This window comes from Trichosurus vulpecula, chromosome 8 (genome assembly GCF_011100635.1).
Source record: "Trichosurus vulpecula isolate mTriVul1 chromosome 8, mTriVul1.pri, whole genome shotgun sequence".
NCBI lineage: Eukaryota > Metazoa > Chordata > Mammalia > Diprotodontia > Phalangeridae > Trichosurus > Trichosurus vulpecula.
The window spans coordinates 100790630-100810641 of record NC_050580.1 but is presented as its reverse complement, the minus strand read 5'-3'; the positions used below and the strand labels follow the sequence as shown (position 1 = coordinate 100810641).

General features: G+C 39.3%; 1 protein-coding gene across 2 annotated transcripts in view; it reads left to right on the top strand.

The window, feature by feature from the left end:
* Window positions 1-19476, top strand: part of CASP7 (caspase 7) — a 50783-nt gene extending 31307 nt beyond the window's left edge. For both annotated transcript variants that reach the window (XM_036769516.1, XM_036769517.1), the window contains exons 3-7: window positions 10430-10575; window positions 11940-12068; window positions 13864-14039; window positions 14291-14420; window positions 18816-19476. In XM_036769516.1, coding sequence (XP_036625411.1) covers window positions 10430-10575; window positions 11940-12068; window positions 13864-14039; window positions 14291-14420; window positions 18816-19039 — 805 coding nt within the window. In that variant the 3' untranslated portion in view covers window positions 19040-19476. The remainder of the gene's footprint in view (window positions 1-10429; window positions 10576-11939; window positions 12069-13863; window positions 14040-14290; window positions 14421-18815) is intronic.
* Window positions 19477-20012: the final 536 nt, after the last annotated feature.

The following is a 20012-nucleotide window of genomic DNA, read 5'->3' as shown; positions in this document are numbered from 1 at the left end:
TCTAAAATGAACTCTGTGTTATAGAGAAAAAGTAAAGAGCTAGGCTTTTTTTTTACTCGCTTTGAATTCAGGCTCAACTAACAGCCCTTCTGTGTAGTTAAATCCATGTTCAACACAGGATAGCAAGTCCCCCTCTTTATGCTGAAGGACTCTGGCCCAAGCCAGTAGGGAACAGGTCAGTGTTTTGGTAATATCCAGTGCGCATTTTCCCCCAGAAATTGCTTCTAGGCACACAAAAAATTCAGTGGAACAGATAGACTGCTACATCACACTACCCCTACTAAAATGTAGGACTATATTCTATCAAGTTTTGTGTTTAAATACCTAAACTCACTCCACTTATATGAAACTGAGGCCTCTGGAATGGGATTTATTGTCAGTCAACAGGACTTCATCAAATGCCCTATCTTTCCCCTCAAGGAACTTAAAATTTGTAGCGAATTTGGAACCATTTGAAATGGCCTGACCCACAGAATATCGGCAAGCGGAATCACATCTCAAGAAAGACCTCTGTTGGAATGTCCCATGGATCTGTTTTTAGACAAGCCTTTTTATTGGTTTTATCAGTGACTTGGCTGACAGCTAGAGTATTCTTAAATAAATCTGTCTAGCACCTCAACCTGAAGAGGTGCAGCTTATAATAAAAGAATATGGATCCAATAATAATAATTACACCCATTTTTATATTTAATAGTTTACAAAGCATAGGGTAATAGATTTAGAGCTGGAAGGTTCTTCATAGATCTCTAGTCCAGAGGTGTCAAACATGTGGCCCACAACAGTGTGCAGATCAAAATGTAACAGGGAAATATTTAGCCAAATAAATGCAATAAAAATACAATAAAACATAGATAATATTACATTTTAAAACCAAGTCAATGTGTGGCCCTCAGGGATCCTTATGTATGGCTCCCATTTCTATTTGAGTTAGACACCACTGATCCAGTCTAGCCAAGGGAGGTCCAGGTTCCTTGCCCAATGCCATTCACATGGGTAGTGAGTGGCAGAGCAAGAATTCAAACCCAGGTTTTCAGATTTCAGATCTGGCCCTGTTTTCGCTGTACCATGCTGCCCCATTGTAATCCTGGGAAGAGATAGTAAAAACAATATTTTATCCACTTTAAAGATGAGGAAACTAATATTTAGAGATATTAAGTGACTTGACTAAAATTACATTGCTCATAGCTTCTAGAGCTGGGCCTTTGAGAGGCTAGAATAATAGACTAGTTCTACTAAGATAAAATTTAATAAATAATGATAATAAATTTGAATTCCTATACTTGGGTTAAAAAAAAAACTGTACAACTGTAGGATGAGGGGGAGACATGGCTAGACAGTAATTTGTGTGAAAAGTTCTAGTGGTCTTATTAAACCACCAACTCAACATGAGCCAACAGATTTAAAAAACAACTAATGAGATCTTAGGATCTTAGAAGCATTATGTCCAGAACAAAGGAAGTGATTATGAAACCGTGTTCTGGTTAGATATATCTGGAGTATTGTATTTAGTTCTGGGTCTTGGGTTTTAAGGAAAACATTGACAAGATGGAGTACAAATCAGAGTGATGGAAGGACTAGAAATCAGAGCATAAGAAAATCAGTTGAAAGAACTTGGGATGTTTGGGAGGTGGCGTGTTGAGCTCAGGGAACCATCCACAGAATCATAGATTTTAGAGGCAGAAGGAGCATTAGAGACCATCTATTCCAGGCCAGTCTGGTTTGAACAGAGAGTACATACAGAGGAAGTAAGTGATTGAACTAAGTATCCTTGAAGGTTCCATCCAACCCTGGGGTTCTGTGACTGTAATCAAGTGATTTTAATAGGAATAGGAACTGGACCTGTGATTTCATTAGTATAGAGAACTCCAAAATAAGGAAACTTTCTCTACCAATGCAGGTCAGCATCTACTCTGAAACTTAAAGTCTTAAAGATTGACCTAGAGCACTGAGAAGTTAGGTAATTTGCCCAGGATCACACAGCCAACGAGTGTCAGAGGTGGAACTAGAACCCAGGTTTTCCTGGCTCTAAGGCCAGCTATCCATCTATTATTCCATGCTGCCTCTCTAATGATTTTAATATTAGGGCAGTTATATTGTTTGGACTTTGAGTCTGACAGAACATTATCTATGTGGAATGGGTCTTGATTTAGCACATCAAATCTTTCCCCTTGGAGATTTTTTTTCATGATATTGTGCTTCGTGATATTCGTCTCAGAGAGCAAGGAATGTTAGTGCTTGGAGGGTCAGAGATCATTTTGTCCAACTCTCTACTTTTGCAGATAAAAAGAAATTGGAGCAAAGAGAGAGGAACTGAAATCCAAGGTCACATTGACCTTGGTACAGCTAGATCTCAGGTCTTCTTAATCCTAATCCAGTGTTTGCCCAACAAAGCTCTGCTATCTCTGTCATTACTCCCTGAAATGCTCTGAGCCTTTGGCTATAAATTAAACCCAGAAAATGAACCTTTCTTTATATGTTGTCTCCCCCAATTAGAATGTGAGCTCCTTGAGAGGAGGGAAGGTCTCTCAATTTTCTGTTTGAATCTCCAAGTACTTGGCGCATAGTTAGCATGTAATCTGTGCTTTTCCATTTCATTCTCTCTGACTACCTTTGTGGAGCTTGGCTTCAGGATTTCCTTTCCCAGTTATAAATGGCAACTTCCCTAAGAGCTTTTTTTCTTAGAAAAGGTTTGATTAGGAAGGACTAAGCAAATAAGTTCTGACTACCACTCCCTCCCAGCCAACACTGGTGGACTTGGAGAAATAGATGCCAGTTGAGATTTTCATTTGATTTTAAGGAAGGTCTTTGACTTTTAATTCTGGAATGAGGAAATATATTAGGTTCCTGTATAAAGAGTAGGAGTTTTGTTTGGGGGCAGGATAGGTAAAGTTCCCTTTATCTGTCTTTTGAGACTTACTTGGGGAAGAGCATTATGTTTCCTCTTTAAAACAAAACAAAACAAAAAAAACCACACACCCTTTTTGTAATAGTGGAAACTTTTTTCTTAAGCTATTTCCTTAAATAATATCTGTATTCTTTCCCCATTATATTTATTTCTGGCCACTTGATTAAATAAACGTTCTAATAAAAAGCACAGCCTTTTCTTTTTCATGTTAATCATGTTGTTCCAATGACAGATACTTTTAGATTTTGTTTAAATTGAAATTCAATGGGTACTAATGGCAGCTTCCTTTTAATCATAGACCAAATGCTATTCAGATGCCTAATGCAGTTTCTTTAAAAAAGCACTGATGATGCAAAGGGTGACTGTAATCTTCTTTCTCATGCACACACACACACACACACACACACACACACACACACACGCAGAGATTCTTCTTTTCCTTAGGGCATCTTTTGGCTTTCTTAAATGGTATGGTTGTCATTAGCTAATTGCATAAATTATAACCTTCCATGTACCATGTTAGGGTTTCAAAATTGGGGCAGCACCTTTTTGGGGGGGGGGATCTGCGAACAGGTCTGGTCAGCCACAGGGGCCCTGTTGTGTGCCCTAGGAAGTTATATTTGATATCTTAGAGCCCAGTTTAGTGAATGAAATGGTTTCCATTCAATCCAGCTGAACAACAGTTGATTTTAAGTGCCTACTGTGTGCAAGGGATTGCATTAGGAGATGGGCTTACAAAGACAAAAATGAAACAGCCCCTGCCCTCAAGGAGCTTATATTCTACTGGGAGCACACAACATGAACATAAATATGTATCATACAAAGGAGGGAATGAAGACTTAAAACTGGAGAGATCAGGGAAGGCTTCATGGAGGAAATGGTACCTGACCTGAACCTTGAAGGAAGACCCAGATTCTGAGATGTGTTGTTTTTTGCCGGGAGGAGGATGCATTCCAGGCATAGGGGAAGGCAAGAGCCGCCAAGAGGTAGAAGATGGAGTCTCCCATTCAAAGAGCAGCTAATAGGCCAGTTTGGTTAGAATGCAGTTCATGAAGGAGGATAGTGTAAAATAAGGCTGGAAAGGTAGTTTGATTCTGGACATATCATTTAATCACTGAAAGATCAGCCTCATTTTGCTCATCTGTGACATGGAAATGATACTAGCACTTATCTCACAGGATAAGATCAAATGAAATTGAGGATCCAATGAGAAGTAAGTATATAATGCACTTTCCTTAACATGCTACATAGGTCTTAACTCCTATTAATGTTGTTATTAGTTTATCTGATAAGCTCAGGGGACAACCGCTGGTGGCTTTCAAACAAGGAAGTGATATAGTCAGACCTATTCCTTAGGAAGATTTTTCTTGGCAGCTGTATGGGGGATGGATTAGTGAGGGCAGAGAATCGAAATAAGGAATTCAATCAGGAGACTATTTGTGTGCTCCTAGTCAGTCCCTAAAATAGTATGGTGGTTACACGAATGGAGAGAAGAGCATAGGTGAGAGATTTTGGAGGTTGAAATGACAAAATACAGCAACTAGTTCTTGGGGGCAGGGAGCATTAAAGAAGAGGAAGGAATCAAGGATGTCTCTAAGGTTATAGACCTGGTTAACTGGGTGACTCCAAAGAAACAGAAAATGAGGGAAGGTTGTGCAAAGTCACCAGCCTCACTTTCTCCTCTGGAGCCCACTGGGCCCAGTGGCAGGATATAGATCAGGAAGACTGGAGATGGCCCTGGATGCAGTAGGAGACCTTAGGTGAACCCCTGTGGAAGATTTTGGGGGGAAATGTAGATGCATGTTGCTCAGAATGACGGAACATGGATAGGATGTAATTTGTATCATTTCCAGAATTCCACTGTCATCAGTGAGATAACAGATTGATCAAAATATCTTTGCTAAGAGGTTCAGGAAAGATTATATATTATAATTTTTTTCAATAAACAAGCAAGCATTCATTTTCCTTCCCTCCCACCTGTCTTCCCTCTCCCCTCCCCACCCGCTAAAAAGGAAAAGAGAAAAATAAACCCCCATTAAACAGATATACATAACATAGGTCTTAATCTGCACCTCTCTATCAGGAGGCAAGACTCATGTTTTATCATGGGTTCTTTGGAATCAAGTTTATCATTGCATTCATCAGAATTCTTAAGTCTTTCAAAGTTATTTGCCTTTACAGTATTGTTATTGTACAAATTGTTCTCCTGGTTCTCTTCACTTCACTCTGCATCAGTTCATTCATACAAGTTATATTCATATATCATAATTTGTTCAGCTATTCCCTGGTCAATGGGCAAGCTCTTAGTTCCCAGTTCTTTGCCACTAGAAGAAAAAAACTACTCTAAATATTTTGGTTTGTGGGTCCTTTGTCCTCTCTTTGATTTTTTTTTTAGGTGTAGAGGCCTAGTATAGCTGAGTCATTTTGGAGACGTGGTTCCAAATTCTTTCCAGAATGAGAGGACAAGTTCAGAGATTCTCCAGCAATGCCTCAATGTGCCCATTTTCCCACAGCTCTTTTAATAATTATCTTTCTTCTTTTTTTTTGTCAACTTGTTAGTCTGATGGATATGAGAGGTAAAACCTCAGAGTTGTTTTAATTTGCATTTTTCTAGTGCTTGGGGAGCTCTTTTTTTTAATATGGTTATCAATACCTTAGATTACTTCCTTTGAAAACTGACTTTGTATCCTTTAACCATTTATCAGTTAGAGAATATGAAATGTTAACACTCAGTGGAACTCTGGAAATCACAAAAGTCTAAACCAAGAGACTCAGAGGTAAAATGAGTTGTCCAATATCTCATACATAAAGTGAATGGCACAGCCAGAATTAGACTTTGAACTCACCCTGGCTTCCAGACTGAGACTCCGTTCAGTATATCATACCATCAGGGACATACAGCAGCAGTAGCTATGATTGCCACCTTAACCTGAATGGAGGCCGTTAAGGAAAAACGAGTTTGTGGACCGAGCAACAAGGAAATACATTTTTGCCTCCAATGCCCCTTGCCCTGGCCTGTAGCAATATAATTCACATTTTGCCGCTCCTGTTGTCCTTAGGACTTTGACTGATATCAAGATGGAGGCTCCAGTTGAAGAGCTGAATGTTCTCTACTGCTGCAAGCACCTCCGCTTGCTGAGCTTGTAATCCTGACTGTCCTCTTCAACGTTAGGTGAAGAAAACAATGTGCTGAAACCCCAAAATATCCTAACACGTGACATAGGAAAGAAACAATAGGAAAGAGTAGCTTAGATGTGCAAGTGAATTGGTTTAATAAGGAGAGTGCGTTCTTTTTTGTTTTTTGCTTATCTATGTTGTCGTTTTGCTTTTTTTTTTTTAAGAAAATGTCTGACATCCCATAAGAATGAGTGCAATCATATAAAAGCACTCAAATCATGTTGAGATAAGGGACTGAACCTGGGATTTCATTGGTATAAAAAGTGCCTTCTTTGCAATTTATTCTCTTAAGACATTTGCCTAAAGCACTTAGAGGGTGACTTTCTCAGAAACAGATAGCCAGTATGTATAAGACAGAACACTTGACCCCAAGACTTCCTGGCTCTGAGGCTGGCTCTAACCATTATGCCATATTTTTTTTAAAGAGAAATCTAAGGGTTAGGCTTGCAAACCTAATCCAACCAGTCCCATATACATATATATATATATATATATATATATATATATATATTTATATATATATGTGTATATATATATATATATATATATATATATATATATATATATATATATATATATATATATGCCTCACATATAATGGACACTTTAAAAAGGTTTATTGAATTGAAACTAAATTCACTCTATGGCTTGGTCCCAGAACAGTGATGGGACTGTAAGATTCTAAGATCCCCAGCCCTTTTAAGGATGGAAATCTTATTGGGGTAGGTGAGTCCTGACTTCAGTGACACAGATTACAGTTCCCTTATAACTTGATAGACTATCTTTAACAGTTGCTGCTACCAAAAGTATCTCTCACCTATAGCTAACCTATTGTCAGGCATCTCAGAATTTAACCAGGCTAGGCCTTGGACAGTATATATACAGTGTTTGGCCAGGCCTGAACTGTTAAGGGGTAGTTAAAATTGATAGAACTAAATATAAAAAGGACAAAAATTGTTGAGATCAAATCAACTGTATAAAATGACACATTTTGTATGATAAGCTATAATAGGGAGGAAATATGATATGGGGAGAGATCATTGGACTAGAGTCAAAAGATCTGCATCTGATCCCGGCACCATCACTTGCTAGCTGTGGGCAAACTATGTAACTACATAAACTCCAGGAGCTTCAGTTCACCCATCTCTAAAATACCCTACCCACCTCACAGGATTAGTCTGAGGAAAGTTTTGCAAACCTTAAAACAATATATAAAAATAAATTATTATTGTTTCACACTTTTTTGTAAGGTTCAAATGAGACAATGTATACTTTGTATCCATAAGGAAGAGAGGCAGCAGGATGCAGTGAATGGAAAGCCATCTTCAAAGTCAGGAAAACCTGTATGACTCTGGGAAATTCACTTAATTTCTCAGTGCCCTAGACCAGAGGTTGCAAACATTTAGGTTCCAATACTCCCATGCCCAGAAGCAGATTAAAATGCATTTGGAAAATATTTACAAAACAAATAAAAATACAGTAAAACATAAATAACATTACATTTTAAAAGTAAGTCAATATGTGGCCCATTGGGATCATTATGTGTAGACTAGTGGTCCCCATTTCTATCTGAGTTTGACACCACTGCCCTAGACAATTTCATTTTCTTTGATAGAATAAGTTCCTTATACCAATGAAATCACAAATCCGGACCAAAAGCAAAACAGGAAAGAATCAGTAAAGGAGTTGGTTACATGGCCAGATGCTATGATTTCATGGTCATTTTGGTCCTCTGAACTTCAAACTTAACTTTAGGTTAAAAGATATCAATGCTTATCTACATCTATATAACAAATCATAAATGCCAATGTGTATGGAAAAATCCCCGGCCTGAGAGTCAGAAGAGTTAATCAACTATGAGATTTGGGGCAGGAGGTTTAGTTTCCATTTATTCCTTTTATTTTGTGTGTATTTCTGTCACTACCTACTAACTCGTCCTCCTAGCAAAGCTAAACAAATCAACATATTGCCATTTCTGATAAGGGCTGTCTTAACCTGTACTTCTAGTCCAAGAGAGGAGGTGTGCTCTGTCCACATTCCTTTTAAAGTCATAAGCTGTCCTTGTGTTGATCCAAGTTTGGAAGCATTTCAAAGTTACTTTCCTTCTCTGTTTTCTCATCTGTAAAATAAATGGGCAGCATCAATTGGGGAATGGCTAAACGTGTTGTGGTATGTGAATGTCATGGAATACTATTGTGCTATAAGAAATGGGGAAGATACAGACTTCATAATCACCTGGAAAGACCTCCATGATATGATGCTGAGTGAGAGGAGCAGAACCAGGAGAACATTGTACACAATCATAGATATATTGATTCTGTGATCACCAACTTTGATAGACTTGGCTCTTCTCGGCAATGCAAGGCTCAAAGATAGGACTCATGATGGAAAAAAGCAAGCTACATCCAGAGGAAGAACTATGGAGTCTGAATGCAGATTGAGGCGAACTATTTGTGCCCTTTTTTTTTTTCTGGTTTTGTTTCTTCTTTCTCATGATTCATTCCATTGGTCATAATTTTTCTTTACAACTTCACTGTTGTGTAAATAAGTTTAATGCGAAGATATGTGTAGAAAATATATCGGATTCCATGCCGTCTTGGGGGGGGGGGGAGGGAAGGGAAGGAAAGAAAATCTGGAACCCAAAAACATGCGAAATTGAGTGTTGTAAACTAAAAATAAAAAATCTTGATTAAAAATAGATAAATGGGCAGGCCAGATGCCCTTTAAGGCCCCTTCCAGGTCTGACATTTGATGTTTCTCTCTATCATAAAATTTAATTCAATTTTAAAATGTAATCAAACACTTTAAGACATGCAAGGCATATAAAGGTAAGAAACAACAGTTTCTGAGCTCAAGGAGCTTAAATAGGACCTGATGTTTACAAAATCGAGTGTAATCCAAGGTGGGTGTGATAGGGACAAAGGAAAGAAAATTTTCAGCTTATGGGAATCAGCCTAAAGAGGAAACAAAAATTAACGCATACAGATGGAGTATTCTAAGCATTCGTGAATTGCTTAGAAAGAAGAGAGATTGAAATCAAGTGGCTAGTAGGAGACTAGAACGTAGAATTCATGAAGGGGAAGTAAGACTGGAAAGGTAGGTTGAAACCAAATTGTAGAAGGACTTAAATCCCAGGTTAAGAAATCTGCATTTTATGCTAGAGGTGATAGGGAGCCACCAAAGGTTTTTGAACAGGTGTGCGTTTAGGAAAGATGACTTGGAAGATGGAGATCCCTGAAGCCAGGAGATTAATAACTAAGAAGTGATGAGGGCCTGAATTAAGGTAGTGGCCATGAGAGTGGGGAAGGGAGAGTAGATTTTAGGTAGATTTAAAAGATTTGGCAACTAATTGTAAATGAGGGGAGAGAAGAGGAACACAGTATCAGAATTGACTCTTAAGGTTTCAGATTTGGGTGACTGGGTGCCATCAACAGAAATAAGGAAAGTTTAAGGAAGGATGTAGTGGGTTCATGAGGTAAAATGATAAGCTTGGGGTGCTGTAGAAATCCAGGTAGACATGTTCAGCCGGTAGTTAGAGTGGGAGCTGATGCTATAGGGAAACGCTGAGCCCATAGAGGCAGACTGAGAGTCATCTACATAAGATAATGCTAATTGAACCCAAGGGGACAGCTAAGATAACTGTGGGAGAATGCAGAGAGAGAAGAGCAGAGGCCCTAGCACATGGACTTAGGGAATGCTCATGGTTGTTGGAGGACGGGGGTGGGGGGAGGGTAAAGGAATCAGTGAAGGAACTGAGAAGGAGCAGTCAAACTGGTAGGAGAATGAGGAGAGAGCAGTTTCATGGAAGCCATGGAAAAAGTTTATCCATTAGGAAGGGTGGGTCCACAGTATCAAACGCTAGAGAATAATGTAAGATTTCTCATGCATTTGTGACTGTTCTGTTTTGAATGTTTATAGAACCAGATAGCATCCTGGAATTGGGAACCTGCCTTTATTTTGTTTGTAATATATTTTTGTCCTTTTAATATGTTAATTAGGCATCAGTCAAGAACTATTAAGCTCCTCCTGTTTTCTAGGCACTGGACTAGACGCTAAGGATACAAAACCAAGAACGAACCATGAAACAGTGAGCTCCTTGAGATCAGGGACTGTCTTTTGCCTTTCTTTGTATCCTCAGAATTTAACACAATACCTGGCACTTAGGAAATGCTTGTTGAGTATCAGTTGGTGCAACCATCTTCATCCTCAAGTTAATTTTTCTGCACAGATAGACATGCTGGTGGGCTAAAAGTCCTTCATACAGGCAGGTGGTAAAGAAAGGAGCCACAGAAGTCGCAACTTTTTCCTTTCATAGCCCCTAATTGGCTTTTTGTTTTTTTTCCCTAGGAAAAAGAAAAATGCATCAGAGAAGTCAAACCAGTCCCTGCAAGACCATAAGCGAGTAGTCGTGCCCAAATTCCAATATAATATGAATTACAAGAAGGTTGGCAAATGCATCATAATAAATAACAAACACTTTGATGATAGAACCCGTAAGTCCTACTTGAAATCAAAGCCATATGAATATTGAATTAAAAAACTGGGAATATCTAATCTGCAAAAGACTTAAAGAAGTAGTAAAGAGAATATCAAATGAGTTAATATTTGGATTTTGTTTTGGGTTTTTTTTGGGAGGGGGAGGCGAGGCAATCGGGGTTAAGTGACTTGCCCAAGGTTACACAGCTAGTAGGTGTCAAGTGTCTGAGGTCAGATCTGAACTCAGGTCCTCCTGATTCCAGGGCCAGTGCTCTATTCACTACACCACCTAGCTGCCCCATGAGTTAATATTTGTAAAGCACTTTGCAAACCTTAAAGCACTATGTAGATGCTATCATCATCATCATTATTAGATCTGGGTTCAAATTTCAATTCAGATGTAATAGCTTTATACCCCTAGGCAAGTCTCTTAACTTTTCCGGTGCTGTTTCCTCATCTGTACAGTGAGGACATTGACCTAGATCAGGGGTGGGGAACCTGCAGCCTCAAGGCCATCCTGAAGTGTGACCCTCTAGGCCCTCAGTTGTCGCTCTTTGACTGACTTGAGGACCTAGAGGGCCACGTGTGGCCTTGAGATCGCAGGTTCCCTACCCCTGACCTAGACGGTCTCTGAAGTATTGAACCTGGCTGCAGGAGCTCTCTGAAGAGAACTAATAAACAGTAAATTCCAACTTGTGGTCCTCCCCTGTCTAATAGCCAAGAATTGGCATAGAGTACTCAAGATTTCTGAAGTGCTTTGCGTAGACTATCTCCTTTGGTCTACAAAACAATCCAGAAAGTCAGGTTGTGCACATGTGATTGTATCTATTTAGTAGCTGGAAAGGCAGGTTCAGTAATTTGCCCAAGATTATATGGCTAGTAGATGATGAAACAAGAACTTCAGTCCACATCTTCTAACCCTCAAGTCAAATATTTTACCTACTATGTTGGGTTACTCTTAGAAGTTAATAGTTATTTAAGGGAGAGGGCCTTAGATTAAGATACCCAGCAGTCAAGGTATTCCAGCTTGATAACAAAACCCTCTGCCTTGACACTCTTCAGAAGGCCTGTACAAATAGGTTTTTTTTTTATTATGGAACTGCTCAATTTTGACCAGAATGTTGATTCAAAGGGATTATCTCACCTTGGTTGATTTGAAAGGGCTTTGATCCATTCAGGTTTGGTTTTTATTTTGCTTGTGTGTTTTTTTTTTTAAATTTGGCCTTTCAAGGAGGAAATGAAATTAAGAATGAATGGTATTAAGTGTTAGGTGACCTCTAGCTTGATTTCATATTCCTGCCATATTTGAGGCTCTTGGGAAATGTTTGTTGATTGATTTGTTGGCTAACTAATTTATTGATTGGTTCTCCTCCCACTCCAGGCATGGGTACAAGGAATGGCACGGATAAAGATGCTGAAGGACTATGCAAATGCTTCAGAAACTTAGGATTTGATGTGACAGTTTATAACAACCGCTCTTGCTCTGACATGCAGAGCCTGCTCAAACAAGGTGAGCCTGTGTGCCTTTTTCTCCAGTGAGCCAGTGTTAATGCAGGTGAATGGTACAGAGTATGAGCAGTGTTTAAGGCCTCTTAGCCTAGTGTCTGTGGGTCTGTGTGTGTTTGCATCAGGTCTGTTATGGAAATGTGTTTTGGATGACTTCATATGTATAATTAATGATATACTGCTTTCCTTCTCAATGGGTGGGGGAGGAGCGGGAGAAAATTTGGAGCTCAGAATTTTAGAAGATGAATGTTAGAAACTTTAAAGGATGACATTGTGAAATATTTAATGAATTTAAAAAGAAAGACCTTTTAGCCGAGCAGAGAGAATGATGCACTGCAGACTTTTCCCTCCTGCTAGGTTGCCTGGATGACCAGTGTTTAGCTTGTTTGTAGTACGATAGTGCTGGACTTTGAATGAGCAATACCTGAGTTCATATCCCATCTCAAACACTAGCTGTGTGACATTGCATAAATGCACAAGGCACTTCTGCCTCTTCTGGGACTGTCAAACAGGACTAGGGGAGAGCTGTAAAACAGTAAGATACAGATGAAGAGTCAGAAGTAAGCAAATTCGCTCCATTTTAGAATGACCTCTCTGAGAGAACTTTGGGGATATGGAGAAAGTCAAGAAAATGGACAAATGTGGAATGCCTATCTTTGATGGACTTGGGGAAGGGATTAAAGACCTTCATTGGAAGCTTTCAAATGAGAGGGGTTAGCCTTCTCTTTACCCTGCAGTAATCACATTGAACTTCTCTGACTGTACTCAACAACATATATAGGGGCAGATAGGGAAGTCACTGGGGCAGCTAAGTGGCACAGTGGATAGAGTGCCAGGCCAAGAGTCAAGAAGACTCATCTTCATGAGTTCAAATCTGGCCTCAGACACTTACTAGCTGTGTGACCCTGGACAAGTCACTTGACCCTTTTTGTTTCAGTTTCCTCATCTGTGAAATGAGCTGGAGAAGGAAATGACAAACCACTCCAGTATCATTGCCAAAAAAACCCAAATGGGGTGGCAAAGAGTTGGACATGACTGAAAACAACAACAGGGAAGTCACTGCTGATGTTTCTGTAGGTATTGGGGAAACCAACAGCCCTCCCTAGGTTATGACAGATGAGATGGTAGACCACATTGAAGTTTTAGACAAGTCACATTTAGGGAGAGAATCTGTTATTTATTCAGACCGGTGTAGTGTTCTGAATAGTTTTCCTTACGACATTTGATACACCCCTGAGAAAACTGGAATAGGTAATAGTCATAGAGTTCTCTCCTATTGGCATATCAGATGGACAGTGCTTCTGCTGTTACCTTTGACTGCACTGGTGATAGCAGTAAGGGCAAGATGTCACTGAACTGGCATAACTTATCTTACTTATCTAATCTTAAAACAATATTGGAAAAAAATATTCTGAGTGCTGTCATGCGTGACTACTATCCCCTATTTCCTCCAACCATACAAAGAACTTTGAGAATCCAGGGTATCTGGTAATTACAATGGGAAAGGCTCTGCCTCTTTTGTCTATACCCACATCTCCTGTCAGACAGTATGTGGTGTTTCCTGGTAGAATCTGGATAGGGAGGAGAGGATGAGAATGAAGAAAACCCAAATATCCCCTTTTTCCAACACTTTTCACTGAGGCTGCCCACCCCTTTTCTCTGTATGCCCACCCACTCAAAAATAAATACCAGATCTGTGGAAATGTTAATTGTGCAGGGGCATTAGAGGCTGGGGAGGGGAGAAAAGAAGGCCTGAGAGCTCACTTACCTTCTCATTGTGAATCACTTGTTAATTACAGTTTCTCAAGAGGACCATAGCGACTCGGCCTGCTTTGCCTGTATCCTTCTGAGCCATGGAGAAGAGGACCTAATTTACGGGACAGATGGAGTCACTCCAATAAGAGACCTGACTATCAACTTTAGGGGAGATAAATGCAGGACCCTCTTAGGGAAACCCAAATTATTTTTCATTCAGGTAAGGATTTTTCAAAGTCAACAAAGTTTGAGAAAAGATTGTCCCACAGAAACACTTGCACTGTGTGATATATCCATGTATCTACATATTTGCTCAACTTGGGTTTTAAAAGGCAGTTGAGGTTTTCCCCCTTTTTCTTCAGAGACTAATATATTAGTTCCCTCACTGTGGAGTTAGCTTGCAACACTTCCTTTTTCTATATTCACCATTAATTTCAAACTCTGTTGGGTGGATCCTGCTTTGGTTTTCAGGCTTGCCGAGGTTCTGAGTTTGATGATGGGATCCAGACGGACTCCGGACCTATAAATGATACAAATGCTAATCCTGGATGCAAGATACCGGTTGAAGCCGATTTTCTCTTTGCCTATTCAACAGTTCCAGGTATAAATCTAAATGTACTGTTCCAGGGCAAAATGTTAAATTCAAAAGTATTTCCACTAAGGTCTATTAATGTTTATTTAAATAGAAACATTCCTGTGGGTTTTTTGTTTTGTTTTGTTTTGAGGTTTGTGAGCATCACGTGCATGGATTCAAGTAACATTTGCCCAGATGCATTTATCAGGATTTATGATGGATAAAAAAGAGTGTGCTTTCCACTCAGCTCCCATGATGTTCACCGCCCTTTATTGCCACTCCTTGTTTAGCCGAGGACAGAAATAGCCAGGAATGATACAAACAAGTATGGAAAAAACCTAAAACTCCAGCAATCTACAAGCACATTTGTTATTTGTCATTAGGAGAACCTGTACTGATCTTGTAGAATGAAAGCCTTTATTTTAGTTCTAGTAAAAACATTATACCTGAGTTAAAGTTCTTATAACTATAAGGGCAGCCTTGACAAGTGTTGGCTGTGGAGGAGATGCTCACAGCAAATAAATACTTAGGAAGAGATTAAGTTTGGGATAGGGATGGGGACTGTACCTGTGGTCACTTTGCCGTAGGGAATAACCTGAATGAAGAAAACTCCTACCTGCACAGCTTCTCTGCAATTTAGAGAGTTGCTTAGAGCACCAAGAGGTTAAGTTTGTTAAGGTTGCCAAGGGTAACCCAGCTGATGTGAGTCAAAGATGGGACCGAAACACAGTCCTTCTAGGCTTTGAGGCCAACTCTCTCTTCACCATGTTCTTAAAATGACTCAGGGAGACCCTGCTGATGGACTTTTAATGCCACAGGATTTAAAGAGGTTTGCATGCTGGAGCATTTGGAGTCAGAGGAAGGACCTGTGTTCAAATTCTGGCTATTACATACCACTTGTATCACTCTGAGTAAATCACTTAACCTCTCGAGCCTCAGTTTCTTCATTTTTAAATCTCTGATGTCCCTTCCAATTCTGAATCTGGTGGCGAGGTGATCCTATGATTTAACTATCTTCTCCCTCTCCCCCGACCATGAAGGATGTACCATAATATGGTAGAAAGAACACTGAATTTGGAATCAAAGGACCTGGGTTCAAATCCCAGCTCTTCTATTTAATTATCTCTGTGGCCTTGAGGGAGTCACATTATTCCTCTGGTATTCATTTTCCTCATATGTAAAATGGAGGTGTTGGACTAACCCTAATGTTATTTCTAGCTCTAAATTTAGATTGTCCTCACTATCACCTCCTCCCCTTTTCTAATCTTCAATCTCTATCTATCCCTTCCTTCCCTGCTGCTTATAAACAAACCCATGTCTTCCCCATCCTTCAGAAACTTTAACTCAACTCTTCCTTTCTCCCTTGCTTTTGTCCTACATCTCTTCTCTCTTTCCCAGATAAAGTCCTCGAAAAAACTATCTGTACTCGTTGCCTCCACTTTCTCGTTTTCCTCTAAACCCTCTGCATTCTGGCTTCCAAACTCATCCCTCAACTGCCCACTCCAAAGTTACCTATGATCTCCTGATTGCCCAGTTTAATGTTTTTTTTTTTCCTCAGTCCTCATCCTTCTTGGCCTCTCTACAGCCTTGTACTGTTGACTGCTCTGTCTCAGATACTCTTTCTTCTCTGGGTTTTCATAAACACTTCTCTTCCTTCCTCGATTCTTTCCTCCAATCTGACTGCGCCTTCTCAGGCTCCTGGGATGGATCTTTATCCATATCACACCCACTCTACTGTATCACGCTACATCCTTCATGGCCGGTGGGGAGGGGGAGGAGGAGGTGATCAGATCATACGACCACTTTTATTACAAGATTCAGAGTTCAGAGGGACCCTACGTCTACCCACAAGTCACCGTTCTAGGCCTTCTTTTCTTTCTGTACATTCTCACCTGGTGATCTCATCAACACTCGTGGGTTTAACTATAATCTCTATACACATAACTCCCATATCTATATAGATCTATAGATAGAAATATTTCCATCTGTACTTCCTTTTGTCTCCAGTCTCTCATCACCAACCATCTTTGGACATTTCAAACTGTTATCCTATAGATATCTCAAACTCAGCATATCAGAAAAACCCAAAACTTCATTCCGTCCCCAAAAAAATCTCACCCGTCTTTTGAACTTACCCATTACTCACATCAGCAGTTTTCGGAGCGTGGTCTGTGGACCCCTGGGATTCCCCAGAACCCTTTCAGAAGGACCTACACAAAAGCAAAACTATTTTCACAATTACACTGAGACACAATTACATTATCTTTGCGAGGCTGGATTTTCTTCTTATATCTACTTCAACCAAAACAACATATTGTAACAGATTGAATGGAGGAGCAGATAGAAGAATCCAGCTGCCTTCTATTAAGCCAGGCATTTAAGAGGTTTGCAAAAAAAATATGTAAAACTGCTAATCTTCTCACTAGATTTTTTTCATTTTGGAAAAACATAGTTATTTTTCATAAACATTTATGTTAAGATGTAATGGATTTATTATTGCTATTTTAAAATTAATTGATAAATACTTTTAAATTTAGCACTTTTAATTTCTAATACAGTAAATGTTGATTGACATAACCCACATAAACAAAAGCTTTTTGGGGTACTCGGTAATTTTCAAGAGCATCAAAGGGTCCTGAAACAAAAAGTTTGAGAATAGCTGACTTAGAAGATGCCACCATCCTTCCAGCCACTGAGCTTCACATCTCTTCATTCTCACTTGTTCCACATTATAAAATTATCACCAAATCTTGTTGTCTCTATCTCCATCTCTCACCTACACCCCCTTCTGGTGAAGTGGAAAAATAGGTTAGGGAGGGAAGCAGAGATTTTAGAACCCATGCGTTTATAAGCTTTGGAACTGATCAACGGTGAGAAGAGTTGAGGTCGACTGAAAGTGAGCCATCTTTTATTAGTAGACTCCTCTGCCTCTTCTAAATCTGTTACAGGATTTAGACTTAAAATGGGCCTTAAAGATCACATAGTCATTTTACAGATAAAGAAATAGACCTGGGGTGAGGTGAGTTACCTGGAGTTAATGTCAGCCAGTTAGCGATGGAGCCAAGACTTTTACCTGGGTCAGGGCATCTTGCTCCCAATCCAGGATTCTTTTCACAATTCTCTTATTAGCAAGCATTTTTTAAGCCCCTGCTGCATACCAGGTATTATGGAATAAGAGACCCTGGCCATAAGGTGCTTACATTCTATTATAAGGAAATAATATGCGTGCAAAGTAAATACAAAATTATTTCCTTGTGGGGGGTGCAGGTAGAGGGTGGATGAGAGCACAGGGAAAGAAAGCTACTAGCAAATCAGGTAATTTTGAATAATTATTTTTCAGTGTATACTTTTTTTTTTAATTTACAGGAAGATTGCTTTTTAGTGGCGCAGCTTGTATTTTGACCAATATAGTAATACCTGTCCTACCTACCTCTTGAGGTTAAGAAGATCAAATGAGCAATAGCATAAAGCAGTACTTTGAAAACCAGAAAATACAATGCAAGTCTTAGGAAGTAAATTTTTCCCATTGGACTTAGATGAGGGCCATGCTGGAAGTATAATCAGGCTGGGATTTTTTTTTGTCTGACAGTGGCTGATGCTATGTCCTTTCAGAGGGGAATCTGAAAAGCACCATATAAACTATAAGCAAACAGATGATTATTCCTGATTTACTTGAGGTCAGAATATTTAACCAATGAGGTTCTCATTGTAGGCTCAGTAACTTACAAGAGCTAAATCTATTTCCTCTCTTTTGTTAACTTACCACTAGTAGCCCTTGGCTTGTTTCACAGTGGTGAACATAGTACTGTCCTGTCCTAATAATAATAATAATAATAAACTGTAACTCTATCTATCTATCCCTAATAATAATAATAAAAAACTGTAACTCTATCTATATACATACATATATATATATATATATATATATATATATATATATATATATATATATATAAATCCCATTTGATCTTCACAGTATCCCTATTATTAACTCTATTTTATAGATAAGAAAGCTGAGAGATTCAGGGACTTGCTCAGAATTACACAGCTAATAGGTGTATTAGTCAGGATTTGAACTCAGTTCTTCCTGATTCTGACTTGGAGTCCGGGAACCTTGGATTCAAATCCCACCTCAGATACTTGCTTTATAACCTCAGACAAGTCACTTTCTGGGCCTCGATTTCATCATCTATAAAATAAAGAGGCTAGCCTTAATGCTCTCTGAGGTCTCTTCCATTTCTAAATCTGTTATCCTGTGATCTGCAGTGACTCACACAAGCGTCGTTAAGACTGCTTAAGAGAACTTCTGAAAAGCAGATCCAAAAAGGCCTTTCTAACACATGAAAGCTTATCTCTTCACAATGGCTCTTGGGAAACCAGCTGCCAATGTCATCCCCTTTGATCTTTCTCCCCTCTCTGAAGGCTATTATTCATGGAGGAATCCAGGAAAGGGCTCTTGGTTTGTGCAGGCCCTCTGCTCGGTCCTGAATGAGGACGGGAAAAACCTGGAGATCATGCAGATCCTCACTCGAGTGAACTACAGAGTGGCCATGGACTTTGAATCTCAGTCCGACGACCCGTCTTTCAATGAGAAGAAACAGATTCCTTGTATGGTCTCCATGCTCACCAAAGAACTCTACTTTTGACAATGCACCCAACTGCAGCAAGATTTCAATCAGAAACTATTGATCTTTCTCATTTAAAAAAAAAACTTTTAATTTGTTTTGATGTTACAATCGATGATCTTAAATCTCCAGAAGTGTTTAATTGCAGGGAAAATCATCAGTCCAGTGGAGAACATTTCTAATATTCCTTGGTGCTTTTGTGAATTTTCGATGGGACTATAATTTCTTAATTATAGTTTTGTTTCATGACCGTTTGTAATTATCTCAGGATTAAGAGATAATGGCCAAAGGCTTTGTTGATGATTTCTTTTAAATCTTTATGGAATGTGATGCAAACAACAAAAGTGACCTCTCGGTTGGATGTTCAGGGTGTGCCTCTTGCTTGTTAATGAACATGTAAAGAAATACACATCTACATCACCAAATAAAATTGCTGCTGACAGCCTTGGAAAGAATCATTCATTTGTTTGTCTGAGATGGATAGAAGCACTTGGCATTTAATGGTGGTTCAGAACAGTTTTCACACATACATGTATCATATACCCTAATAGATTAGAGAAACTATTAAGAAATGGTTCTGATGGGGGCTTAAGAATACGACTTCCCCATGCCATCCCCTGGGTGCTTGGCTCCAGGCAGTTGATTGACTAATATTGTTAAGCAAACTTTCTGTTGGCGTCACAGGGTCCAAGGTATAGCATTTCAGAGTTAGACAGGATGTCACAGACCACATAGGTCAGCCTCTACCTGCAGAAGAATCCCTTCTATTTTCAAATAATTACTAGTTGACTTTTATTGTGGAAGATTTTTCCTCACAATATGTGACAATACTCATTAAATAGTTTATGTTAATTGTTTCCAGTTAACAAGGATATTTTCTCTTCCTCTCACTTCTTCTTTCCCCAGGGGAAAAAAAAAAAAGAAAAATTAGATCCCTATAATGAATATACAGTCACACACACACACACGCGCGCGCGCGCACACACACACACAC